A 24,203-nucleotide genomic window follows, 5' to 3' on the forward strand; every position below is an offset into this window, starting at 1 on the left:
GCAGGTAATGGCTACCAGAACAGTACAGATGGAGTATGGAATAAATTCCTAAAAAGCAGCATTTTAGAACTGTCTCCACATAAGTCATCTGTGCAGAGCATTTTAAGAGTAACATAAAAAGCATAATGAAACATAAAACCACTGTTGCAAAAATGTGTTTATATAATTAGATAGCTAGTAATTTTATCTAACTGATAAAGCACTATATGGCTTCTAGCTGCATCAGGGGAGGTTTACGTTTCCACTGAAATGGTTGCCAAGCATTGGAACAGGCTGCCCAGAGAAGCAGTGGAGTCACCATCCCTGGAAGTGTTCAAAAATCATGTGGATATGGCACTTAAGGACATGGCTTAATGATGGTGGTAGTGCTGGGTTGACAGCTGGACTTGATGATCTTAAAGGTCTTTTCCAACCTGAACAATTTATGATTCTACTTTAGGAACACAAGTCCCCACGGCATCCCAGATTCCTGTCCCTCACCTGCACATCCCCAACCCTGCCAAAGCCCAAGGTCTACTGAATAAAGGCACTGCTCTTTGGCAGCTCAACAGAGTCTGTGAAACTGGCACCCATTCAACTCCATTGTGAAGATGGCTCGAGATTTGGGCTACTTGAAGAGAGACGAAGGAGTTACAACCACTCTTGAACAGAAACTGTAAGAAGTACAGGTTTTTTACTCTTCATTCCCTAACCAGCTCCCTCCCCCTCCACAACAGACTGTTGTCCTATTTGGGCTGATTTTTAAATCACTTCTCGACCATCTGTCTCCACTCAATCCAGGTTTATCATTCTTTATAGTGGACACAGAAGTCTCATGGAAAGAATCTAAAAATGTAATCTGCAATCAGTACTTAACATCAGTAGCAGATACCGTCTGCCACCCTTCTCTGGGTACAGGACAACAATAAAGCAAGCGTGCCCTAACTTACATGAACACAGAGAGCAAAGTCTGCTGCTTCTCTTCTGGTACTGCAACGTGGATGAAGAAAGAAACATCCAATCCTCTTAAGATAATTGTAAATTTTGCAATGCACTGGAGGCTTCCAGTTGCTGTATCCTCCTATACAGTGAAGAGGAATAATATTAATAATAATAAAAACCAAACATGAAAAACAAACAAACCATGGATTTGGGCAGAAATGCCTCTATGAATTAAGAACGCAAGAAGGCAAAAACAAATAAAACTGTCTTCAAAGACAGAATTCATGTTGACCAATGTGAAAGCTAAGAAGAACATATAACCAAAATTCCCCAACCCTCCTGTTCTTTAGAAAGAAGGCAAAACAAAGTAGCTAGCCTGATACTACTCATTCAATTTTGTAAGATTTTTTTTCTTGCAAATCCTGACTTATCTTCTGGATATCATATGCTTTTAGACACAACAATGTGTTTTTCTCCAGTTTGAAGTCCAGTTATGGTTAATGTGCAGAATCAGAAGAGCTCTGGAAACAGTACAAGTAACAGAAATGCTTCTCTTAGGGAAACCTGTACTACAGGAGTAACAGTCAACATGCACTGTAACTGCCTGACACACCACGTCAGAACTCATTAAAAAGCGGATCCAAAAACTGGAGGAACAGCTGAAACAATGACAGAGTCCTGACAAACCCTTGGATGCAGTCAAGGATAAACAAAATGAGGCTACAACTGGGAAAAAAGTGCAGGAATTTTCTAAACAGTATGCTAAGCATATAGTTACTGGCTGAGAAAATAGCTGGATAATAAAGATGAGCTGAGTAAAGTGTCTGCTACAGACAAAACCAGTACCAGACTGAAACAAGTTGCAAGGGAAAGAAGCAGGAAGTCTCTCAAGAGAGGGAAAACCAGAGGAGCTTGCACCGTAAAAATACATATGACACCATAAAAAGGCAAGCAAATAGAAGGACAATTTGATCAGAGTGACCAAGAATTTTGTAACATTCCAATGGCCAAGAAATAATGGGTCTATATTGCATTATCTGCTAGATGATAGAGTGGCTGGATGTGACAAAAGATTTTGAATGGAAAATGAAAGCAGTCATTGATGGCACTCCATGTGAGGACATGGAAAACCAATGCTCAAGTAAACAGGCTGCAGAGGATGGTTTATGCCAACATGTCCACCTGCAGTCTGACAAAGAAAAGCATTTCTCAGTAGATTTCTCCTGTTCCCTCCTGAATCTGCTTTTCAGCCTAATGGCAAGAAGATGGTATCGAGAATGATCTCAAAGATTTATTAAGAGTCTACACAGAAATGATTCAGTGGTATCTGTCCATGAGAAAAAAATGCTATTTGCAAGTTCCCATCCACTGTGATGGCCCTCAGTCACTGCTATTTGGGAAAGACTTGTAATCGCCAGCCCTGTTTTTTGGCTGCATAAATGTACAACATAAGCATTTGACCAGGGCAGCTGAAAACAATGACAGACCCGCATTTATTCAGTCTGTTAGCTCACAAATGGATAAAAGACAACTGAGTATCTGAAGACAGAAACAATACAGTCCAGACAATACAATGGAGGAACTCAAAGCAAAGCTAAGGCTATACTACAAACAGGAATAATAGAAATAATGCAGATATATCATATAAAAATAATAACTAAAATTTCAGAAATGTTGTTTGGGAAATGCAGGAAAAAATGATGCTGTATTTTCACAGGTTAAACAAACAAGAACAGCATGCCTCAACTAACTATGCAAACTATTATTATGAGAGGGTACCTACAACACTAGATCCAGATGTGACTGGGAGCCTTAGTGCTCCCAGGCTCAAAACCAATATAGCTGACACCAATAAACTGGTAAATGTTTCTCTCAGATGAATATGACCCATTTTATTCACAAAAAGCATATCTTTTTAGTTCACGTGCTTCAGGGGCCATTCCCATGAGGCAGCCTGCATGCAGCAAACCCATTTGGAAGTAAGGAACTGAGTGGTGCTGATATGGGCTGTGCTGTGCCATCAGGCATCTGTGTTTGGAACATCTCTGGGCACAGAGTCTTACCCAGCCCAAAGGTACCTTTGGGTAAGAGTATTGTATTAGCAGGGGGTCCTAATGATACACCAGTAACACTATGGTTATACTATGGTTAGTTCTTTCTCTTAAGTCAGAGAATAGAAGTTTCTGACAATACAGCTCAGACATCCCTAGGTTCGACCAACTTTTTCTTAATTAATCAAACCCAGGTTTTAACCTTGGAAAACAGTAACAGCACAGAAGACCTTGTCATAGCAAACAAGCTTAAGTCAGCTAATGACAAATTAGTTTTGAGTAAATTAGATAGAATAAAAAGTATGACTGAAAGCCAGCGTCTGAATTCATGTGGGGAAATTCTTCTTTACTAAATAATTTTTCATAAAACCCAGATATAGCCAGATATTTCTTCCAGTCAGATTCCTAATAGTTTCTTATCAGTAGAAAAGTTTTTCCAAGGCGAAGTAGATTGAGTGAATAACAGCAGAAATAAACAAGCCTTCAGCAATTAAAAACTACAACCAAACCCCAAATCACAACAGAATTCAAGGAGTGCACAGGTGAAGTGAAATCTGCCCAGATGTTCAAGCTGGGCAAAGCTTTAAAAAAGATAGTAAGAACAACCAACAGGTTATTCAGGCATATAGAAAAGAGAATGTACATAAATGAAGCAACCAAGCAGCATAGATGAAATAGAAATCTAGGACCAATAGGTGTAATATGGAAAGTGTAAGATATCTTTTATCTTGTTTATCTTATGAGACCCAACCTGGACTATTGTGACTAGTGCTGGTATCCCCAGTATAAGAAGGACATGGAACTGTTCAAGCAAGTCCAGAGGAGGGTCAGGAAGTTGATAAGAGGACAGCTGATAAGAGCACCAGCCTTATGAAGACAGGCTGAGAAAGTTGGAGCCATTCAGCCTGGAGAAAAGGTTGTGGGGAGACCTCACAGCAACCTTCCAGTATTTCAAGGGGCCTCAGGGAAGCCAGAGAGGGACTCTTTGTCAGGAACTGTAAGAGGACTGGACAAGGAGTAACTGGTACAAACTGAAAGAGGAGAAATTTAGGTTAGCAATTAGAATGAAAGTTTCTACTGTGAGGATGGTTAGACACTGGAACAGGTTACTCAGGGAGGTCTTGGATGTCTCAACCCCAGCAGGGTTACAAGCCAGGTTGATAAGGCCTTGAGTAACCTGGTCTAGTGGGAGGTGTCCCAGCCCACGGAAGGGGGGTTGGGATGAGATGATCTCTAAGGTCCATTCCAATCCCTTAACATTCTATGATTTAAAACCCCCAATTCAGTACTTTCTGCAGCTTGCATGTGTACAGGAATGCTGTTACAGAAAGGCCAAAGGTAACGACAATACAGGTAGGCGATACAGAAGTAATGCTGGAGTAGAACACAAAACTTAGGAGAATAACTTGCTTTAACAGGGAAGATCAGAGGATTTGTCCCTAAAACTCCTAACAAGCAGATACCAGATTACAGGTCCAGAAGCACAGATGACTGTTTGAATCCCTAACACTTTACATGAATGGCCATACTTGGTTTGCCTTCATCAGCTAACTGGAAAATCTGTTTCTAAGGGGGGAAAAAAAAAGTGACCCAGGCATCAATAGGCCTTTCTGTCCAACCTGAGCAGCATGACAACTCTCATCTTTCAGAATATTCTTGATTGTCTTCTATGGGAAGAGATAATCAAAAACACTTAGCAAGGAAGTGCAGTGCCATAGTACGTACTAAGTGTAAAACATACCCGACCTACAAATCTGGTGAGATGACACCTGTGTTTCAGACCATAAATATTCTTAAACTATCCCTTATCTACACTTTAGTGAAGAAATCAATGTACCACAGACAAAAAAAATTATAAAGGCAGATACAGAGAAAACTGGTAGAAAAAGCATGTGGTGGACAAGAAGTTGGTTCAATAACAGTCAGATAAGGAAAAGTATCAAGTTAAAAGGATGCTACTGGCAGACTTTGCAAAACAGTCTGATCTTTAAGGTCCTTTCAACCGAAACCATTCTATCATTCTATGAAACTCATGACAATGTGAGTTCCATCAGTCACTGCTATCTTCAAGATGGGATGTACACCTATTGTACAGGATGACAAAGGTCACCCTTTAAAGAACAAGCCAGAGACAGAACCAAATTAAAAATGTAAGAATGCAAAATCATACCTTCTGGAACAAAAAAAAACCAAATCAAAACAAAAAAATCACAGCCTTATGAGAAGGACTTACGAGTTAAAATAATCTCTGAGTATTACGGCTGTTCTGATAATTATGAAAATATGATACAGCTTAAGTAAGTTCATGATGGAAGCCAGAAAGACTCCTAAACAGTTCCACAATTCTGGAACAATATTCTAAAAGGAATAATAGGAGCAGTGGAGGTTTAGACTGAATTTGAAAAGTTTAAGAACATTTCTGTTACACGGTGCCTGTGACACTGCGACTTTAAAAGCTCTAGTGGCTACTTACTCCTGTTCTTCATTCTCTCAGATTCAAGGAATCTCTGCTCAAGTACATGTGTAGACTTGTTAATCTTATCTTTTAATTTCCTCCAAACATTTTTTACCTTGAAAACCCCAGATAAATGTCCCTTGGTTCAGGTTAGCTGGCAGCTGTGTGAAAAAGCTTCCCCAGTTGTCCAGGTCCACCAACACAATATGAGTCATGGTACTCAGGTAGTCAAGATCAGGAAGTTCACCATCTTCAATGGGATAAAAAGGACAAATTTAAAATCATGTGACTTTCTGGTCAACCAACATGCTTTTGAAAATTCTTGCCTTCATATATGTAAGTGAAAAGTTACCAGGAAAGTTACAAAACATGATGTTATTTGGTGACTGCATAGATTTTAAAATCAACTGAAGTAGCATTTAATAACACACTAATTAGAGAGAAGAGCAGAGTCTGGCTATATGATGGTTAGACCTTGACAGTTTTCTGGAAAGCACAGAAAGCTGTTGTCCTGTTATTTTAATAACTCATTTAATATTCAACTGTGCACCCTCGACTATGGCAAGTCTCTGTGCCATTCAATTGCTTGCATGCATAAAAACACATAAAATGTTTAGACATGCACTTTTTGCTATACTTCTAACATAAATGTCAACCTCTTAATCAAAAGCATTATGACACCACTAGTAATTAAGAAACACTTCCAATTTCTGAATACAAGGTACACCTTCAGCCTTCTCAATGTCATTCTTAGAAGTGATAATGAACTTGAAAAAAAAAATTGCATGCTTGAGAAAAAAACAATACATACTGGGAATATAAATTCTCAGCTGATACTGCTTTTTGGCAAGCTAAGAAAGCTGTGATGATGGTGATATAACAGGACTGCCCACACAGAAAGCACTAACAGGTTCATAAATATTTATATATATAAAGAAGACAAGTTTCTTTTGAATGTGTATGATAGATCATTTTTACACTTCTAGGTGTTAGATCCCTAATTGGGGCATCCTTGATAGTCCTCTTCCTTTTATAACACCAAATTATGCCCCCAAATAATTTGAAAATCAAATGTTTGAGTCTCAGGATTCTTACATCTGCCTGTTTGTTTTTTTCCAAGACTTCATACATGTGGCATATAACAATACATTGTGGAGTCTGAGTTTTGGAAATTCAAGTACTGAGAATTCAGTATTTGAGAAATAACAAGTACTAAATTCTGAGCTCATTTATAGACTGGATGTAACTAAATGGTATGTGACATGCACTGACAATGAAACAGAGTGTGTTAAGGACAGCAATACTTTTCTAATGTTGAAAGAAATTTTCCACATACTTTCACTAAGTTCTTCAGACTGTTCTGAGTCCTCATTTTTTATTTTCTTTCCCTCTACTGGGCCCTGAAGAGGAGACAACTGTGGTCTGTCCTGAGTTTTGGATGGAGATGCTTGAAATCGTTGCCTGTGAGGTTTTCTGACCACACAAGCCCCACTTGCTGCAAACTTGAATACTGTGTCTTCTGATTCTGACGCAAGACTTGATAGATCAGGTTTCTGCAAGAAGCAGTGTTTCCCATGATAGTGCTGATGCGCGCTATGAAGATCATCAAAGTTTTTGTTGCATGCAGCACATCTAACAACATACATCTCTCCCTTAGGTTTCACTGACGTGTGACTCTTGAGATGACTGTTCAAATCAGCAATATTCTGTGCCGTTGCAGAACACAAGCAGCATCGAAACCATAAGTTTCCTTTTTGCAGCATGGCTTTCTGACAATTCTCATAATCGTTCCTCCTGTTTATTTTGGAGATGTACGTTGTCCGGCAACCACAGGTTAAAAGGTCTCCTTGTTCAACTGGGAGGAAGTCCTCATCCTTTTTTATTGATAGTTCCATCTGCTCAGGCACAAATGTATAGTCCACACTATGAATCTCCTTGTAATGGATTAGAAATTCTTCTTCTGTGTCGAAGAAGAGATTACCACAAAGGCCACAGAAGTATTTAGTCTGTATCTCCTGATTATGATGCTCTTGGAAGTGCCGCTGTAGTGTTCCTACTTTCCGAAAATGACTTCTACATAAGCTGCACGAGTACCTGTGAAATGCGTGGCTTTCTAAGGACATGCAATGTTGTTTAACGCTCTCTTCAGACTCAAACATCTCCTCACAAATGCAGCACTGCCATTTTCCCACAACAGGACCACTTTCAGGGGAGAGTTCCACAGGGCTGGAAATGCAGTCTTTATCTTCACCTGCAGAAATGCTCACTGCGTCAGAAGCAGATGGCATAGGTTCATCTTCTACAGCTTCCTGCTCATAATAGTAACTATGTCCACCATGAAATTCAGTTACGTGTCCCATAATATCCTCTTCTCTTAGATCTACAGAGCACGCTCTGCACCAGAGAAGAAAATTAGTCAAGTGTGCTCCTCCATGGAATCGACTCATATGCAGGCGGATAATGCTTGAGTTTTCAGCCAGCTTTCCGCACACAGCACACTTGTGACAGATCCTATTTGCTGATAAAATGTGCTTTTCTACTGACTCTTCTGTAAAAAACTTTTGAAGGCATTCACAAAACCAGGCTTTTACTTTGCAAGCACTACCTTGACTTTGGTTTGCTACTTTATCTTCACTTTTATCTTTTAAGTAACTCTTCCGTTTTGAAGGAGTAGACCCCATTTCACTGGTGGACCCACTTGGACTCAAATGTCTTTTAAGCAGTGGTCTTGACCGATCCACAATGTGGCACAAATGGGACTGATTTTTATGTTTTCCACTGACATGGCAGAACATCAAGATGGACTCTTCCAGTGTACTAAAAACTCTAATGTTATGTTGAGTGGTTTGTTTATGCTGGGTCATCTGATTCTTATCAGCAAACAGCTCATCACAGTTCTCACAGTGACCTTTTGTTTTAAATATCTCTGCAACCTGGGAGATGCTTTTCTTTGACAGCGCCATAGGCCCAGAATTATGACAACGTGTTCTAGAATGGATTAAAAACATGAAGAGGTTACATCACAACCTGACACATTTTTAAACTTTCAGATGTACTCGAAATATTACCTAGTAGCTACAGCAATACAGGGAAACAGCGTCCTCTATGTACTTTAACCCACCTACTAGCTTGCCAACAAAACCATGCAACTAGATGCAATGTATCTAGTCTCTGACATTTGAAGAGAATTAGGTGCTAATTTCCAAAGCTAGAACTTCGATTGATGCTTATGTTGTTGACTGCACATTTTCAAAATCAGCTCAGAAATAGTGGAACAGAGACCAACTTTTGTTGTTTCGTTATAGAAAATCAAAAAGGATCCTGACATTGATCAGCTTTCTGCAGTGTGGGGTAAAGCTAAGGGGCCAGGTTTTTGATTGTTTATTCAAGAAGTCAACATTCAGATGGTCCTAGCTGCCCTGAAATCCACTAGTACCACAAAAAGCACGTCTGCATATCTGTCATTGACCTACGGATGTTCACATTATAAAGACAACTGCCCTACACAAACCTGAAATGAGCCGTTAATTCCATATGCGAGCGCAGTATCTTGAAGCAGGACATACATTTCACCTGGAAGGAGACCTCTTTGCACAGAGATATCAAGAGGTTCTTTGCAAAGGATGGAAAAGGTACTGGATGGCCAGACTTCACTGCATCTGTAAAATGGAATGGTAGAAAGTGCAACCACACATTGGAGTTTTTCTATAGAATTTCAGCTCTCTGATGACATAATTACTATTGTTACTTGTTTGTCACAGGGTTCAGAAAGCAAGTTAACAAGTGTCAGCTGAGCCACAGTAACTGTGCAATGGAAGCTGTAACTGAATCCTGAATTTTTTAAACTTCTGTAACTATCTTATACCTGAATCTGTTTGCATCTTGCTTTTTCATAGTTGGTGACTGACTTTACTTCCCTTTTCCTCCTTCTACAATGCCAGGTCAGTATCTCTCTTAGGAAGGGTCTTCCCTTCTTCTCCTCCACCTATTACCAGCTTACTTAAGTCTACTCTTAACACATACAATTTTAAGCCATACAGCATTTTTTTTTAAAAAGCACACAATTTATTTGGCAAGTTCCCATATACTCTGACCATCTCTTTCTTTCCCATGCTTAATGTTAATTCTTAAACTTTTAGATGGAGAACTTTCTGTTGTTCTGAGTATATGCTCCACATGTAACTTCTGGTACCAGTAGTATAACAAAACTCTCTTGAAAAGAGAATGGGAAATGGTTTATGGATTATATACTGTTCATGTTCTGCACCTTAGCAGGCAAATTCTCTTTGATTTTTCTGTTTAGTAAGATATGACGATCAGCAGGCAGTAATTTGAGGTTATGCCTTTTAGCTAACTTCACTGGCCATGCTGATAATTATTAATCACGAAGCCTTACTAACGCAGCATAAAAAATGGAGCCCTCAAGTTTTTGTTCTGAGTTTGGCACTCTCCATCTAAAGAAGAAAACACTAACTTGTGCTTTTAATCTTTTCAAAGAAATAGCTCACCATTAATCTTTTTTAAAACCTATGACCTGAATTTAAAAGCATCTGCAGTCATCACATTCAGAATTAATAACCTATTTGAGAATAAAAGTACATTAGAGTGACAAAGCATAAGGGAAACTATAACCATGCAGCTGACTGTCACTTCACTACATGAAAGCAGCAGTACTAACTCGACCTTCAGGGGATTCCTTCAAAGCCTGCCTTTTCTGTACATTTCCTGCAGCCACTCGGGGGGAGGGCAGAAGTCGAAGATTAACTTACTAAGATGAGAAATACCTGAATGAATCCTTTCGGCCATGCAGGCTTGTTCAGAGAGCTACAATGTCTAAAATATGGCTATTTAGCAGTTTAGCTAACACTGAAGTAAATGCTTTAATGCCTATTGCTTATGTCAGGAAAAAAAAGCCAGTACAGCTATGTTGGGCATTAACCCTGTTTGCAATGACCAGATCTTTCCTCTAGACTCTATTCATGGTTCAGGATGTTGCCAGCTCACAACATAACCAGTATTTCAGCCTTCAGCAGCCATGCAGTCCGTACAAGCCATCAGACGGGCAGCAATGTTCCAGCTCAGCACTCAAAATTTGCAATTATACGGAGAAGAAATTTTCACAGGTCTTTGCCATCAGGAGTGCAAAGGACACTGACAAGAAAAATAGCCTCCAAGCTCACTACAGACAGTAGAGTAAGGAGAAGGAACACAACAGCCACTCTGACTGGAATTGAAAAAGAAATTTATGTGTTTTGTCTAAGTCTCTATCAACATGCTAAATGTAAACTTATTCAGGAAAGTAGTTTCACGGAGTCACTGGAGGATGAGAAGCTTATATGAAAGACTCAACAGCATCTCATTATAGGAAGTGCGATAGAGGAATCATTTCTACACAAAAATATGAATTTCAAAGCATCACATTTAAGATCTTAAAAGAAAAGTAAGAATTCATTAATAACAAACTTCAAAACCTTAACCTATTTTAGGCAGCACAAAAATGTAAGTCACCTCCTATCTTAAGGATGAATTATCAAAAAAAAAAAAATTAAAGGCAGTACACTTAGTAGCAACTTACCACTCAGTTCAGAAACCTGGAGGAAGTGGTTCTCTTGTGACATATGCTGCGAACACTCTTCTCTTTTGGTGAAAAGGAGGAAGCAGTTTGGGCATGCAAAACACTGAATATGCTGTGGAGGAATACCTTTTTTATGCCCATCATTTTCATTTAGCTGGAAGAGAAAATTATCTGCTTAGGAAAAAAATTAAGACAAGAAACCAGTTCCAGTTCTCATGTCCTCCCATTCCTCTCTAATTTCTGTGTTAGTATTTTCACTTTTAGGTTGTCAGCTACCACATCAGTATTTATCTACAGCCTACCCCTCTGCACTTCAGCTCACAAGACACTAGGAACTGGCCAAAGTACCACTGTCAAAGCCAGCTACTCATCCACACTTACTACACCATCAACTTCTCCATCCCCTTCTTGCACCACTGGGAGCAAGCACCTTCCCAGGGACTATGGGCTCCAGCAACTCTTAGCCATTTCCTGTACCCAGGCTCTCAGATAAAGCTCCCTCTGTCAATAAAGCAGCTCTTTTACCTCATGTCAGTTCTTCCCTAATCTTGCTAACCTTTAACTCCCCAAAATGCTGCTCCTCAGAGTAGCCTGAAAGGTCTGTGACTTTTGTAGAAGTCAACTCCTTCCACCTGCTTTGCCTTCTACATCAACTTCAGAGCTCTGCCTTCAGGGCAAAAATCCTTTAGTTCTCCTTCTGATATTTTTGCTTCCTTCTTTCTGTATCACTGCAAGAATCTTCATTATATGCTTAGAGTTCTGACTAGGATTATCTCCCTTACACATCAAAGTAATCCCATCTTCTCGCTGTCTGCAAGAGACACTCAGTGCCTTCCCCCTACCTTGGCTGCTTCTCCTGCTAATGTCCCTGGACACATCAGAGGCACAGAACTCTGAAGCAATGGAAAAAGAGCAGGGACAAACTACGATGCAATCTTTCAGCTTGTCAGGTATGACTACGTATCAAGAGTTATTACCACAAGCGAAATTTAGTCTGGTTTTCAGAATGTCTAAAACTGAATGTCCAAATTTAATGTGGCTTTTGGAGACTAGGAGAGAATATTTGTTATCAAAACACCCAACTTTGAAAATGCTATCCATTATCCAATTGAACACCAGACTGCTTAAATAAAACCCCCATCTCCTTTCTGCTGCTTCTCTTCACTGTCACTTATTTCATCCTAAATTCTTGTCTTTACCTTTCAGAGTTTTGGAAATGCAAAAAACGGGAATACCTACTGACAACACCAATAGATGGACAAGAGGCTCAAGACAGAACTATGGTCCTCTTGAAAGCATACCAAAACATAGAACCTAAAGGTCAGATCTAAAGGGAATACTGTCAGGCTACACCAGGTGTTTGAAACACAGCAGAATAAGAAAAAACTAATCTTGAAGTAAAAGAGAGGGAAGACAAAGAGGGTTAAAAAAGAAACCCAACAAAAAAACCCCACCAAAAATCAATACATAATTTTAAGTCTTAAACTCTCTACTACATTCAATCAGGTGAGTTACTTATCTTTATGATCTTGCCTTAGATAAAAGATGATCACTGTACTGCTGAGAGGTTGAAAATCTTTCGCAGCATATCACGCAGGCAACAGCATTATGTGGGGGTCCATGTAATGTGACTGTTGGGTCACAAGGAGAATGATCAAACCTGAAGAAGAAACAATTAGCAAACTAGTCCCCTCTAAATAGTCAAATAGCTTTTTTTTAATGGGAAATTCTGTCCTCTGAAGCTATCGGACAAAACCCCTATCTAACCAACCTAAACTGTAAAAATTCCTTACTTCCCCTATCGTGAACTGTATCAGCTGAAGTATAGCTGAAGTATGTTCTGCAGCCTACCTGTTAAAATGGCCACTCTGGAGAGAAATCATACTGCTTTTAAGAGAACTACACAGACACTTTTATAATTTATTTATTTTTACCTCCCTGTACTAGTTCTGGTTGGGATGGAGTTAATTTTTGTCGCAGCTTGTACGGTTGTTGTGTTTTGGATTTATGAACAACAGTGTTGATAGCACAGATAAGTTTTAGTTATTACTGAGCAGTGCTTGCACAGTGTCAAGGTCTTCTCTGTTTTTCAGCCTGTCCCACCAGCAAGGAGATGTTGGGAGATACAGCTGGGACAGCTGACCTCAACTGGCGAAAGGGACATCCCATAGCATAAGACAACATGCTCAGCAATAAAAACTGGGTGGAGGAGGAAGGGGAGACAGTTGGGAAGACAAATGCCATCACTCCAAGTAACTATCATGTGTGATAGAGCTCTGCCTGTTGATTCCTTATTTTGCTTTGCATGTGCATGCAGCTTTTGCTTTACTTATTAAACTGCTTTTACCTCAGCCCAGTCTTCTCACTTTTACCCTTCCCTCTTCCACATCCCAATAGGGTGAGTGAGCAGCTGTGTGGGGCTGAGCTGCCTACGGGGGTTAACCCATGACATTCCCTTCAACTTCTCACCACCTTGCCCATGGACACGTTCAGTAGTTAAAAGGCAGTATCTGCTGGAATTGAACACAGGCACACTGAGTACTGACTAGCAAGATCAGCTATGAACAGATAGCCTACAGCTTTTGCTCCTCTTTCCCTACATCAGGGGCTTTTCTTTTTATTTTACCATCAAATTGTGTAACGTAGTCTTTTGCTTTATTTCAAGTTTGGATGAAGATACAACTAAACTGGAGTACAGAAATCTTACTTCTCAAAAAACCCCATATACTAAAAAATGCACGACAAGAGGAAGACATCAATTCTGAATGAAAAAAACAAACCACAAACACCAAGTAAAAGACCAAACCAACAAAAAAAACCCCATGAAGCTCATCTATATAAACTGTAACATATTTATCGGCTCTCAAAATGAAGCTTCGTCAGCACAGGCAGTTTAAAGCAGACTTGGTACTGATGTCCTAAGTTAGAGCACATTCTTTTAGTATTATTCTTTGCACTGAACTCTTGCACAGTATGTCCTTACCTTTGAAGGTGACCTAGAAGAAGATGTACATTATCAAACTGTCTGTTGCAATGCATCACAGGACAATATTTGGGACTGCTGTTGACTCGAGTCTGACCTGCCCTCTTATAACCACCCCTTCTTCCACCGTTAACAGAGCCTGGTTTCAGACCTGTGTTACAAAACAAAGCACTTAACCAGAAGCTGAATTACAGAGGCTTAAGAAAACAAACAAAATAACACACAAGCCCTAAAACATCCCAAAATCAAACTGTAGTGATTCTTAAAAGCAAACTAACAGTGCACTCACTGTCCTTCAATTCTACTACAGTAAGTCTGCTCTTTCACTGTCTCTTCAATTCCCAGCAGTATAACTTTTCAAACACTTTGACACCCTTCCTCCAGGTCCCTCCAGGCAGTATTTTAAATTGATTAAACACTGTGAAGTCACACTTACATTTCCCTAAGCAGCAGTTCAACAGTAATATTTTTTTTCTGTCTAGCAACTTTGCTTACAAAAATAATTAACATTGCCTTAATGGTTTTTAGACTCCCTATCTTTACTTTTCTAAGCAGCAAAGTGTTACAAGGATAGCTTTCCTGGAAATAAGTGCTTAAGAACTTCCAAATGAAATGCTATAGCAAAATTAATATTGTAGGGTTTGGTTATGCACAAGGCACCTGCAAGCTCAACAAAATTTTCACATGTTCTGCTCTGTAATGCAGGACTTGAAAATCATCACTCAAACTTAGTTTTCTATTCTCACCTGGCATTTTTAACCACTGGTCCACACATAACCTTGCAGCTTCTGTATCACTGTGTTCCCGAATAAATTCTAATTCTTGCAACCCATGAGCATATTGGGAATCAACTTTCTCCTGAGAGAAAAAATATACCAGACAATGTTAGGATTGAATTTGAAAAAAAGTAAAGAAAAAAGACTAAGTATGTATCCCAAAACTAACACATTGGTTCCTAAAAAACACGCCTACAAAAACATAAGTGAGGGGAAAAAAATCTTACAACTCAACTGACTTCTATTCAATACAATAAAAATGGAAAGGGAAACGAAACGAAAGGGAAACGAAACGAAAGGGAAACGAAACGAAAGGGAAACTAAACGAAAGGGAAACTAAACGAAAGGGAAACTAAACGAAAGGGAAACTAAACGAAAGGGAAACTAAACGAAAGGGAAACTAAACGAAAGGGAAACTAAACGAAAGGGAAACTAAACGAAAGGGAAACTAAACGAAAGGGAAACTAAACGAAAGGGAAACTAAACGAAAGGGAAACTAAACGAAAGGGAAACTAAACGAAAGGGAAACTAAACGAAAGGGAAACTAAACGAAAGGGAAAGAAAAAGGCATTTTCACTTTGAAGACTAAATTTAAAGTCAGCAGTTTGCATTACCTGATGAGGAAAGAGCCTATCAAGAGGAAAATATTCTTTAACAAAAGGATCTTTCAGCCTTCATTCTCAAACTGCTTTAAAAGTTACACGGTTATCTCTGACTCCACTTTACAGTTGAAAAAGTGTAGGTGGAGACATAGACAGATTGCCAAATTCAATGTGGAGGAGACAGAATGGGGATGTAGGCCTCCAGACATCAAGGCTACCTTGTTCTGTATCTAATCTAGCCTTTTACTCTCTTGTACTGCAGTTGCATAGTCTACCATAGACCATAACAAGCTGCAACTATAGTACAGTTACGTGATTTTTAAAAGCTGTTAACAGCGTTGAAAAAATTAGGCTGGGAAGTCAGCACATTTCACCAGCTCTGGATTTACATTTGTCCCTGTTCAATTCCAATTTTTCCCCCTTTAGAAACTGCACTAAGACTAGAAAATTGATCAGTTAAAAGCCACAGAAGAGACAAAGTCAATGTTGTGTTTCACACAATGCCCCAGAAGCAGAAGTCTAGTTGCTAGTTCCAGGTATGCCTCACCAATTTTTTTATTAGCTCAGTAGTGAAAACAAAGACACTTGTGACTACAAGGCCTTTATTATGCAATTCTTCCAAAATAAAACATATCCAATACCTTAAAGGCCTTGTTTTTCTCTTCTTTTTGCTGTTTCTCTACTTCAACATGGCGTGCCAGACGATCCAGGGTTGATGCAACTCGTTCCTTCTGATAGTCAACGTGATCCTTATGCTTAGTATTTCTCTACAATTGGAAAGTTAAACTCTTATTTGGTGATTGTTAAGTAACAGACACCAATACATTGACAAGTGATGCCCAAGCATCACGACATAGTTCAGTAAAGATACTCTTATCCTAAGTTCCATGAGCTACCTTGCTAGTTTTCTCTTCCTTTTTACCAGCATTTGTAACTTCTGTTAAAAAACAAACAAAAACAACCCTCCCCTCAACATATTCAAGGCATTTCAACATAAACATTAGCCTCACCAAGCAGTAGAGGAACATGATGCTGAGAATCCTAGAAGTCTCCAACAAATGAAAAGTTAAGTAAGTTCTTCCAAGTAAACAAAATCCCTCCTGACTTCAAAGCCAACAGGCAGCCCATCTAAAAAACTGATAACTGCTATCATTCTTGCTCTAACACTGTCTACTATCTTCAGAAAGGCAGGTCATTAGCTTTTTCTAGCCTAAGGGATAGACCATATACTGTAGTTTCCTCGTCTTACACAGTCAGCTCTAGAAATCATCCCCATAGTGTCAGCCTATGCATGAACAGAAGATCCACCTTTCCTTAATAATCAGGTTTATTACAAACATCCACTACTGCAACACAGGAAAACAAAAGTCAAAAGATAGTCACTGCTGCCAAAACCAGCTCTGGTAGGGTCTATCAATGCTCTTTTCAAAGGCCTTGCAGAGCAGGCAGAATAAGTTTGGGGGATAGATAAACTGATGAGCCTGCTTCTGACTTGTACATTCTTAGATTGGATTATGAAGGATTTGGCTGAACTAAAACCAGACTGTCACTGGAATAAGGTCATTCAAGCCATAAATTGTTCCTAAAAAAGTTATTTTAGAAAGAAAAGGCCTGGTAGTAGACCAGATATGTTTCCAGGCTAGAAACTGGACACCCTGACTTCTGAGGCTGAATGTAAAGTGACATTTTATTTTCACACACTTGTTAAGATGACTGAAAGAGAAATAAAATTACCAAGGAAAAAATGGAGTGTTGGTATTCTTGCTTTTCACTCAACAGCAGGTAGAAAAATCAAAATACTTCAATACTGGTTATTTAGTATTTGTAAAAATACATCTAACAAGGCTTTTGTGAAGAGTAACTGATAGGAAAAAAAATACGGAAGACCAATTACTTTATTCAATCAAGATGTCATAAAATACATTACAACATACTCACATGAAAATAAGAACTGCTGTTAGGTTCTTCATCCTCACTGCTGACAAGATCAATGCATTCAAGGACAGGCCTTAAAGGTCCCTCCTGGAAAGGAAGTGTTAAAAATGCACACACAAAAGCATTAAATTGTCTTCCTCAGAGATAAAATGTACCATCTCTGCCATATACTGGCAGTTTGTTCAAGATATTAACAATCAACTATGTAGGGCAGGCTAGGAAGACCTACTGCCTGATGATGAGTAGCAGAGAGAAAAGCAGCATGGAATCCTCTCTGCTGCTCTCAATGCATCTCATTCTTTACATTCTTCCACCTTTCAAGGCAGTAAAGCTGTTCAGCTGGCCGGGCATAAACAGTCCTCCTGTCTCACTGGGGAGAAGAGGGATGAAATCTTGGACAGATGACAAAAGCTTCTATGAATCAAGCTGCCAGCCTCCAATTTCCCCCAAAGAGTACTTAACTTTTTATGATTAAATAAATAAAGATAACATGGTTTTCTAAATGAAATATATATTAAAAAAATCCACTTCAGATTTGCTTCTGTAGAATCTGACAGCCTCTGCAATACTTTTAAGAAATCAAACCTTTATTAAACAGATGTTAGCAAGTAAGAGTTCAAAGACACACTCAGATCACCTGACTGTCCAATCAGTTCAAAAATGTGTTCTGAAATGTTTAGCTCTGATCCTAACAGCTGTACCTTCTTCAAGGGCAGAGATTTTTCTTATTTTCTTACTCCCAGGGTTCAGCAACTAATCAAAACTTACCAAACTGACAGCTGAAATGCAGAGTAACTTTCAAGCCTAGAAGTTCAAGTGATCAAAACAATAAATTTAACACAACTATTATTACACTTGTTTAAATGTCTTTTGCACACACTAAGTGTTCTTTTTCCTTCCAAATTCTGTGCCTTTTCTATGCAATTTTTGTGTACTGCTCACCTCCACACAAGACAAGCCCTAAACTGAAAATCATGAGAATTTTAATTACTTTCTTTCCAGCTGGTTCAACTAAATAGTAATGCAAAGATGGTGCCAAACCTGAGGATTCCATCACTATAGGGGAGTTAAGAAGCTGAGGATCAGAGAGCTTCATCTTACTTGTAACTCCCCACAGGATGAGTGGGGGAGTAAACTTTGGCACACAAGAGTCTGAGATTACACAAAACCAACAAGGACAAGATCTCCATGAACAGCTGAAAGCTGGGGCCTCTCTAGCTGACTATACTGGCATACTTGGCACCCCGAAAGACAAAAGTATTCAGATGTACTAGCATTAACATATGCTCACTCTTCACATCTTATCAGTAGATCCTTCACATTCAAAAAAACTAAAAAAAACCACCCCCCCCCCAAAAAAACCAAACCATGAAACAACCAACCAACAACAAAGAAACAACTAACCAAAAAAAAACCCAAAATGCTTGACTTCTAAATTACTTCTCTAAACAATCTTCAAAAGCCATTCTTCTCACAAACTAACAGCCATGCCACTGAGCAATGAACAAAAGTCACAGCTACTTCCATGAGTAGAAGAATTTCTAGGTTTTGAATTCTCCAGGCAGCTGTGGCGTCTCTACCGTTATTCACAGCTTTGCCTGGAAGCATCAGCACTAAGTCAACAAAACTGCAATTCCACTATGCTATGCAAAGTACCCAATTTAACTGTAAATACAATCAAATTTGTTTAACTGGTAACGGGTAAAGATGAAGCCTCATATTCATCTCTAAGGACAGTTTCTTCTCAAGCAGTTCTGTGAAGCTCATTTTTATTGCTTCCCAAAGTTTTCTCCAAAAGCCCTAAACTGTGATATCTCTTTCCTGCCTTTCTTCATTTCACTCCATCTTTGGATAATTAGGCCTAGCTAACAGACACCTTGTCCACTGACACACCATGCAAGGTGCTTTGTTTGTTGTTTCTAGCTTTATGTGCATTCAGATCAAATACCCAGTTTACTTAAACAGCACAATTAAACTTCTGCATAATTATACACACACTAGCATACAGAAAGCATGAATCTAGCTTTCATGTATGTGACAATAAACTTCTCTTTGACAAATAATTATGTGAGCATAACTGTGTATACACATGTAAACATAATTATTATAGAACAAGTTTACATTAAAATAAATTTTTAAAAATTGACATAAATTGTACTATTTGTGTTCTAAATCTTTGTCCCAGCAGACTTCCAACTTTTAAGACTGCTGAGAACTGACCAACATCATGAGCCAACACGCACGTAACAAGTTTTGATTTTTGTAACGTAGCAAATACAAAAATTCAAATCCCTGGCTGACTTGGGATGGGTGCAAAAATAAAAGAGTTGCTTCATAACATCACTACCATTTTATTCAGTTCCTGCTGTGATGCAACTAAAAGCCAGAGAAACAAATACTTCATTTGGAATATCTAATAATTAACATCTTAGGGGGAAAGGAAGCAAAACCTTTAAATGGTAATTACCATGCTTTAGCAAATCACTTGATTCGGTATATTAACTTAAGTCCAGTGCTTTTGGTGCCAACTGGAACTATCTGTCTATTTGTTCACAGGGCATTAGACCTGTGAATTTCTTCACTCTTGCCTTATCCTTCCCAAGTAAACAAAATGGGGGCAAGACCATCCTATCTTAAGAAAGTAGGAGTAACAGCTTGCACTGCAGATTAAATTATATTTCTCTGGTGGTATGTAAAACTTAAAATGTAATGATTTTAAATGGACAAAATACGTTGCAATGAAGAACTAAAAGGTGGGAAATTATGGAAGAATAGTTTCAAGTTTCCTGAATGAGGGTGAATCAGATTAAAAAAGCTGAAAATATCAGGCAGCAGCAGATTGACAAAAAGTCCTTATCTGATGGAGAAAAAGCACAGTCCTACAGTATGAATTCAAACACCATAGTACAAGTGAATGAAATAGAAAAACAAACAACCCAAAACCACAAAGAAAAAACAGATCAAAGAAACAAAAAACCCACACCAAAGCCACATCTGACTGTCAAGAAGGAAAAATAAAAAAGAGAAAAAGGAAGAAAAACACAGATCACACGGCTGACAACTACTTGTTTTCTATCAAAATGAGCACAGGTTGGGATACCCCAGTGGCTTCTCTAATTCAATTTATATAGTCCCATCTTATGCACTGGGTCTTTAGGACATGCAGGTAACCAGGAGGCATCCATCCGTAACATTTATGAAGAGTACAAGTTTCCAGTCATACACATTTATTATATGGAAATGGGATGATCTAAAGCTAGCCAAGCAGTCTAGAAATCCTTCAGCAAAGTCCAAAGTCACCTTCACTCAGAGGAGCAAATGAGAGATCTGAAGACATATTGCTGATATGAGGTGATGGCCAGGGTCACACACCTTTCCCCTAGTATTCATCAACTACAATAGTAAGCTCCTTATCCCAAGATATCAATCCTGCACAAAATTTGAGCAGAGTCATCTTCCTATATATAGCAGCCTCTCTTGGAAGCAACAGTCACTGGGACCACAAAGGATCCATATTATCCACAGGCAAACCAAGGAAAAAAAAAAGGCAGCCAGAAATGCCGATTTTAGTTCTTTTGTTTCAGTTCTCTTTAGTTACTGCTCTTGGTGCTCCAGCAGCCCTTCAATCATTACACATTCCAAGCTACACTAGTTTCCTTGTTCATTAATTACCCAGTTTGAAGAAAATGAAGCTTATTCAGTCATGATCACAGAATCACAGAGTGGCTTGGGTTGGAAAGATCATCTCATCCCAACCCCCCTGCCACAGGCAGGGATACCTTCCACTAGACCAGGCTGCTCAGAGCTCCATCCAGCCTGGCCTTGAACATTGCCAGGAATGGGGCATCCACAGATTCTCTGGACAACCTGTTCCAGTGCCTCACCACCCTCACAGAAAACAACTTCTTCCTAATATCTAATCTAAACCTACTATCAATCTGAAGCCCTTCCCCTTTGTCCTCTCACTATATGCTCTTGTTAAAAGCTCCTCTCCATCTTTTCTGTAGGCTCCCTTGAGGTGCTGGAAGGCTGCAATTAGGACACCCTGAAGCCTTCTCTTTTCTAGGCTGAACAATCCCAATTCTCTTAGTCCTTCCTCACAGAAGAGGTGCTCTGCCCCTCTGATCATCTTGGTGTCCCTCCTCTGGACTCATTCCAACAAGTCCATGTCCTTCCTGTGCTGGGGATCCCAGAGCTGATGCAGCACTGCAGGTGGGGTCTCACCAGAGCAGGGCAATGGGGCAGGATCCCCTCCCTTGCCCGGCTGGCCACACTGCTTTGGATGCAGCCCAGGACACAGGGGAATTTCTGGGCTGCAAGCAGACATTGCCAGCTCATCCACCAACAACCCCAAGTCTTTCTCTACAGATGCACATGAATACTTTTGTATATATAATGAACTTTGAACTCATTAATCAATTTTGCCCAAATCAACCAAAAGATTAAGACGTCTCAGAGATACTCAACTACTTATAATTTTGGCAAAAACCCCCACCTATCCTTCATACTTGAGCACCTAAACACCCCCACAGAAAGTCTGTATGTCGAACTTTGGCTTTAATCAAACACGACACAAAAAGGGGGGGTTGGTGGGGGGGAATCTAGTTATTATTCAGTATTCAGTTCAAAAATGAGAGAATTCTACAAAAAACAGCTGCTACAAATACTGGCATCATTTAATCACTTGACCTTAGTAACATGACTTGCTCCTTCAAGAAAAACATCTTTAGATGTGTAGATGTGGCTCCTAGGGACATGGTTTAGTGCTGGGTTAATAGCTGGATTCAATGATCTTAATGGTCTTTTCCAACCTAAACAATTCTATGATTCTATGTGACCCTGCCATCCAGCACCACTTCATTGATGACAGATTGAGGCCAGAATGCAGGAAGCATGAAAAACACTCTGCTTGGAATCTGTTGGAGATCTGTTGGATCTCCAACAGATAAAAGAGTCTTAAAGTTACATTCACATAAACCATGTCAGCATTAGACTAGGTGTTGTACAATAGAGAGTGCCTCACAGTTTGAGAGGACTGTTTAAGGCCTCTAACCCATTATTTCCTTCCTTTTCTAAACTGAGTACAGTGATTTTGACACTGATTTGCAGAATGAGCAGTGATTTATTCCATTAACTTTACTGGGACTATTCATAAAGCAAAATGCTATGCAATATGATTACCAGGAAAGTTATCTACAGTCACTCATGTATCTCACTGATCACTGTAATTCCCCCCTCATCTGCTGGGATACTCAAGACCATATTTTCACTACAGGACCAACTGATATCATCTTATACCTTTCCAAGAAAGGGCACTTAAACCTTTAAGATCAAGTTGTTATCTGCCACAAACACAAATGAAATTATCTTTTATATTCAAGAGTAATGCTTTACATCGAAATATAATCATCAACAGAGTCAATGAAGACCCCCTCTCCTGTTTGCTGGACTACTGAAAGTGTATTTTTTCCAACAAGCAGTGTGTTTCCACTACAAGATCTACTTACTCCAATGAACTCAATCTCATCTTCACTTTCAGAAGCTGGCGATTGACTCTTGCGAAGGCTGTCAGAGCTACAAGACTCCATTATCTAAACGGAAACAAAACATACTACATCATTTCACTTTGTAAGTTTTGTTGAACTATACAGCATTTTCCATTTTATGCCTTCTTTGGCTTTGCAGTCTATCTGCATTCAACAAGTCTCTATCACTCTCAATTATCAGTGACACCAGAAAAAGTGATAAACGATTCTGACTCTAATCACGCTACACGTAAAAAGTGTCTTTATCTACAAAGCATTCCAATACCTACACTCCTCCAGCAGCCATAGCTGCAGTGTAGCAGCCCAAGGACATGCCCGAGCCTGAAACCCCAGGAAGAGCCGAGACCCAAGCTCTAGCCCAGCGGCGCTCAGCCACCGCCGAGCCGAGGCCGGCCCGTTAACAGCTGCGGGCGACCTCGGGCGTTTTCAGCAGCTGCGGCTGCTTTGGGCCGCTCTAGGACCGCGGCAGAAGGCTGAGCGTCCTGCTCCAAAACAACGGCGGGGTCTGCGGTGCTGAATCACGTTCCCGTCCCCGCCCGGGCCCGCGGCACAAGGCTCTGCGGGCTCTGCGGGCTCCGCACGCCCCGGGCCTGCCGTGCTGCGGCTCGCCGGGCCCGCCCGCTGCCCTGCAACCGCCGGCCCCGCGGCCCGCACAGCGCCCCGGCCCCGCTCACCCGCCGCCGGCCCGCGCGGGCAACAACGCCCGGACCCGCCGCGTCCCCGCTTCCTCTGCGGCCCGGGGGCGGGGCTCACGGCTCGCCGAGATCGGGAGGTGCCGCCGCTCCGCCCAGCGTTCCCCATGGCAGGTGCCGGCGCTACCGCGGCAGCCCCATGGCGCGGCCTCCTGGCCGGCGCTCCGGGCTCTTTCCTTCTTTTGGGCTCTCCCCCTCTTCCGGCCTCCCCTCGTCCGCCTTCAGTTGGGCTGCATCAAGTTCCTGCTCGGAGGGGGAAAACCCGCACGCCGCTTCCGGGGGAGGAGGAGGAAGAGGAGGCGGAGGAAGAGCGGCTATTGCGGCTGGCAGCCAGGGGAGAGAAGGCGGCAAAATCGCCTCTCTGGGCCGGGCCGCGCCGCGCCGCCGTCCCGCTGCCGCTGCCTCCGCCGTGCTGTGCGTGCTCAGCCGGCCCCTGCTCAGCCACCTCACACGGTGCTTTATCCAGCCCAGGCATATGCAGAGATCCTTTGTGAAGATCTTACGGGAGGCGTTGCCAAGGGCACTGGTGAACTCCAGATACACAATGGCCGTTGCTCCACTCATCTACCAGGGCAATCAGTTTATCATAGAAGTTTGTCAAGCTGGTCAAGCCTGATTTCCCCGTGGTAATGCCATACTGACATCTCAATGATTTTCTTGTCGCTGA

General features: G+C 40.5%; 1 protein-coding gene across 1 annotated transcript in view; it reads right to left on the bottom strand.

Annotated features, from left to right (window-relative positions):
- ZNF451 (zinc finger protein 451) overlaps window positions 1-23,733 on the bottom strand; it is a 36,838-nt gene extending 13,105 nt beyond the window's left edge. Inside the window, exons 1-12 of the mRNA XM_082276675.1 lie at window positions 23,519-23,733; window positions 22,806-22,889; window positions 17,302-17,385; window positions 16,005-16,130; window positions 14,732-14,843; window positions 13,986-14,136; window positions 12,536-12,662; window positions 11,003-11,156; window positions 8,939-9,086; window positions 6,764-8,415; window positions 5,543-5,677; window positions 930-1,060 (exon numbers count right to left, since the gene is read on the bottom strand). Coding sequence (XP_082132801.1) covers window positions 930-1,060; window positions 5,543-5,677; window positions 6,764-8,415; window positions 8,939-9,086; window positions 11,003-11,156; window positions 12,536-12,662; window positions 13,986-14,136; window positions 14,732-14,843; window positions 16,005-16,130; window positions 17,302-17,385; window positions 22,806-22,886 — 2,901 coding nt within the window. The 5' untranslated portion in view covers window positions 22,887-22,889; window positions 23,519-23,733. The remainder of the gene's footprint in view (window positions 1-929; window positions 1,061-5,542; window positions 5,678-6,763; window positions 8,416-8,938; window positions 9,087-11,002; window positions 11,157-12,535; window positions 12,663-13,985; window positions 14,137-14,731; window positions 14,844-16,004; window positions 16,131-17,301; window positions 17,386-22,805; window positions 22,890-23,518) is intronic.
- Window positions 23,734-24,203: the final 470 nt, after the last annotated feature.

This window comes from Coloeus monedula (assembly GCF_965178545.1).
Source record: "Coloeus monedula genome assembly, chromosome: 2".
NCBI lineage: Eukaryota > Metazoa > Chordata > Aves > Passeriformes > Corvidae > Coloeus > Coloeus monedula.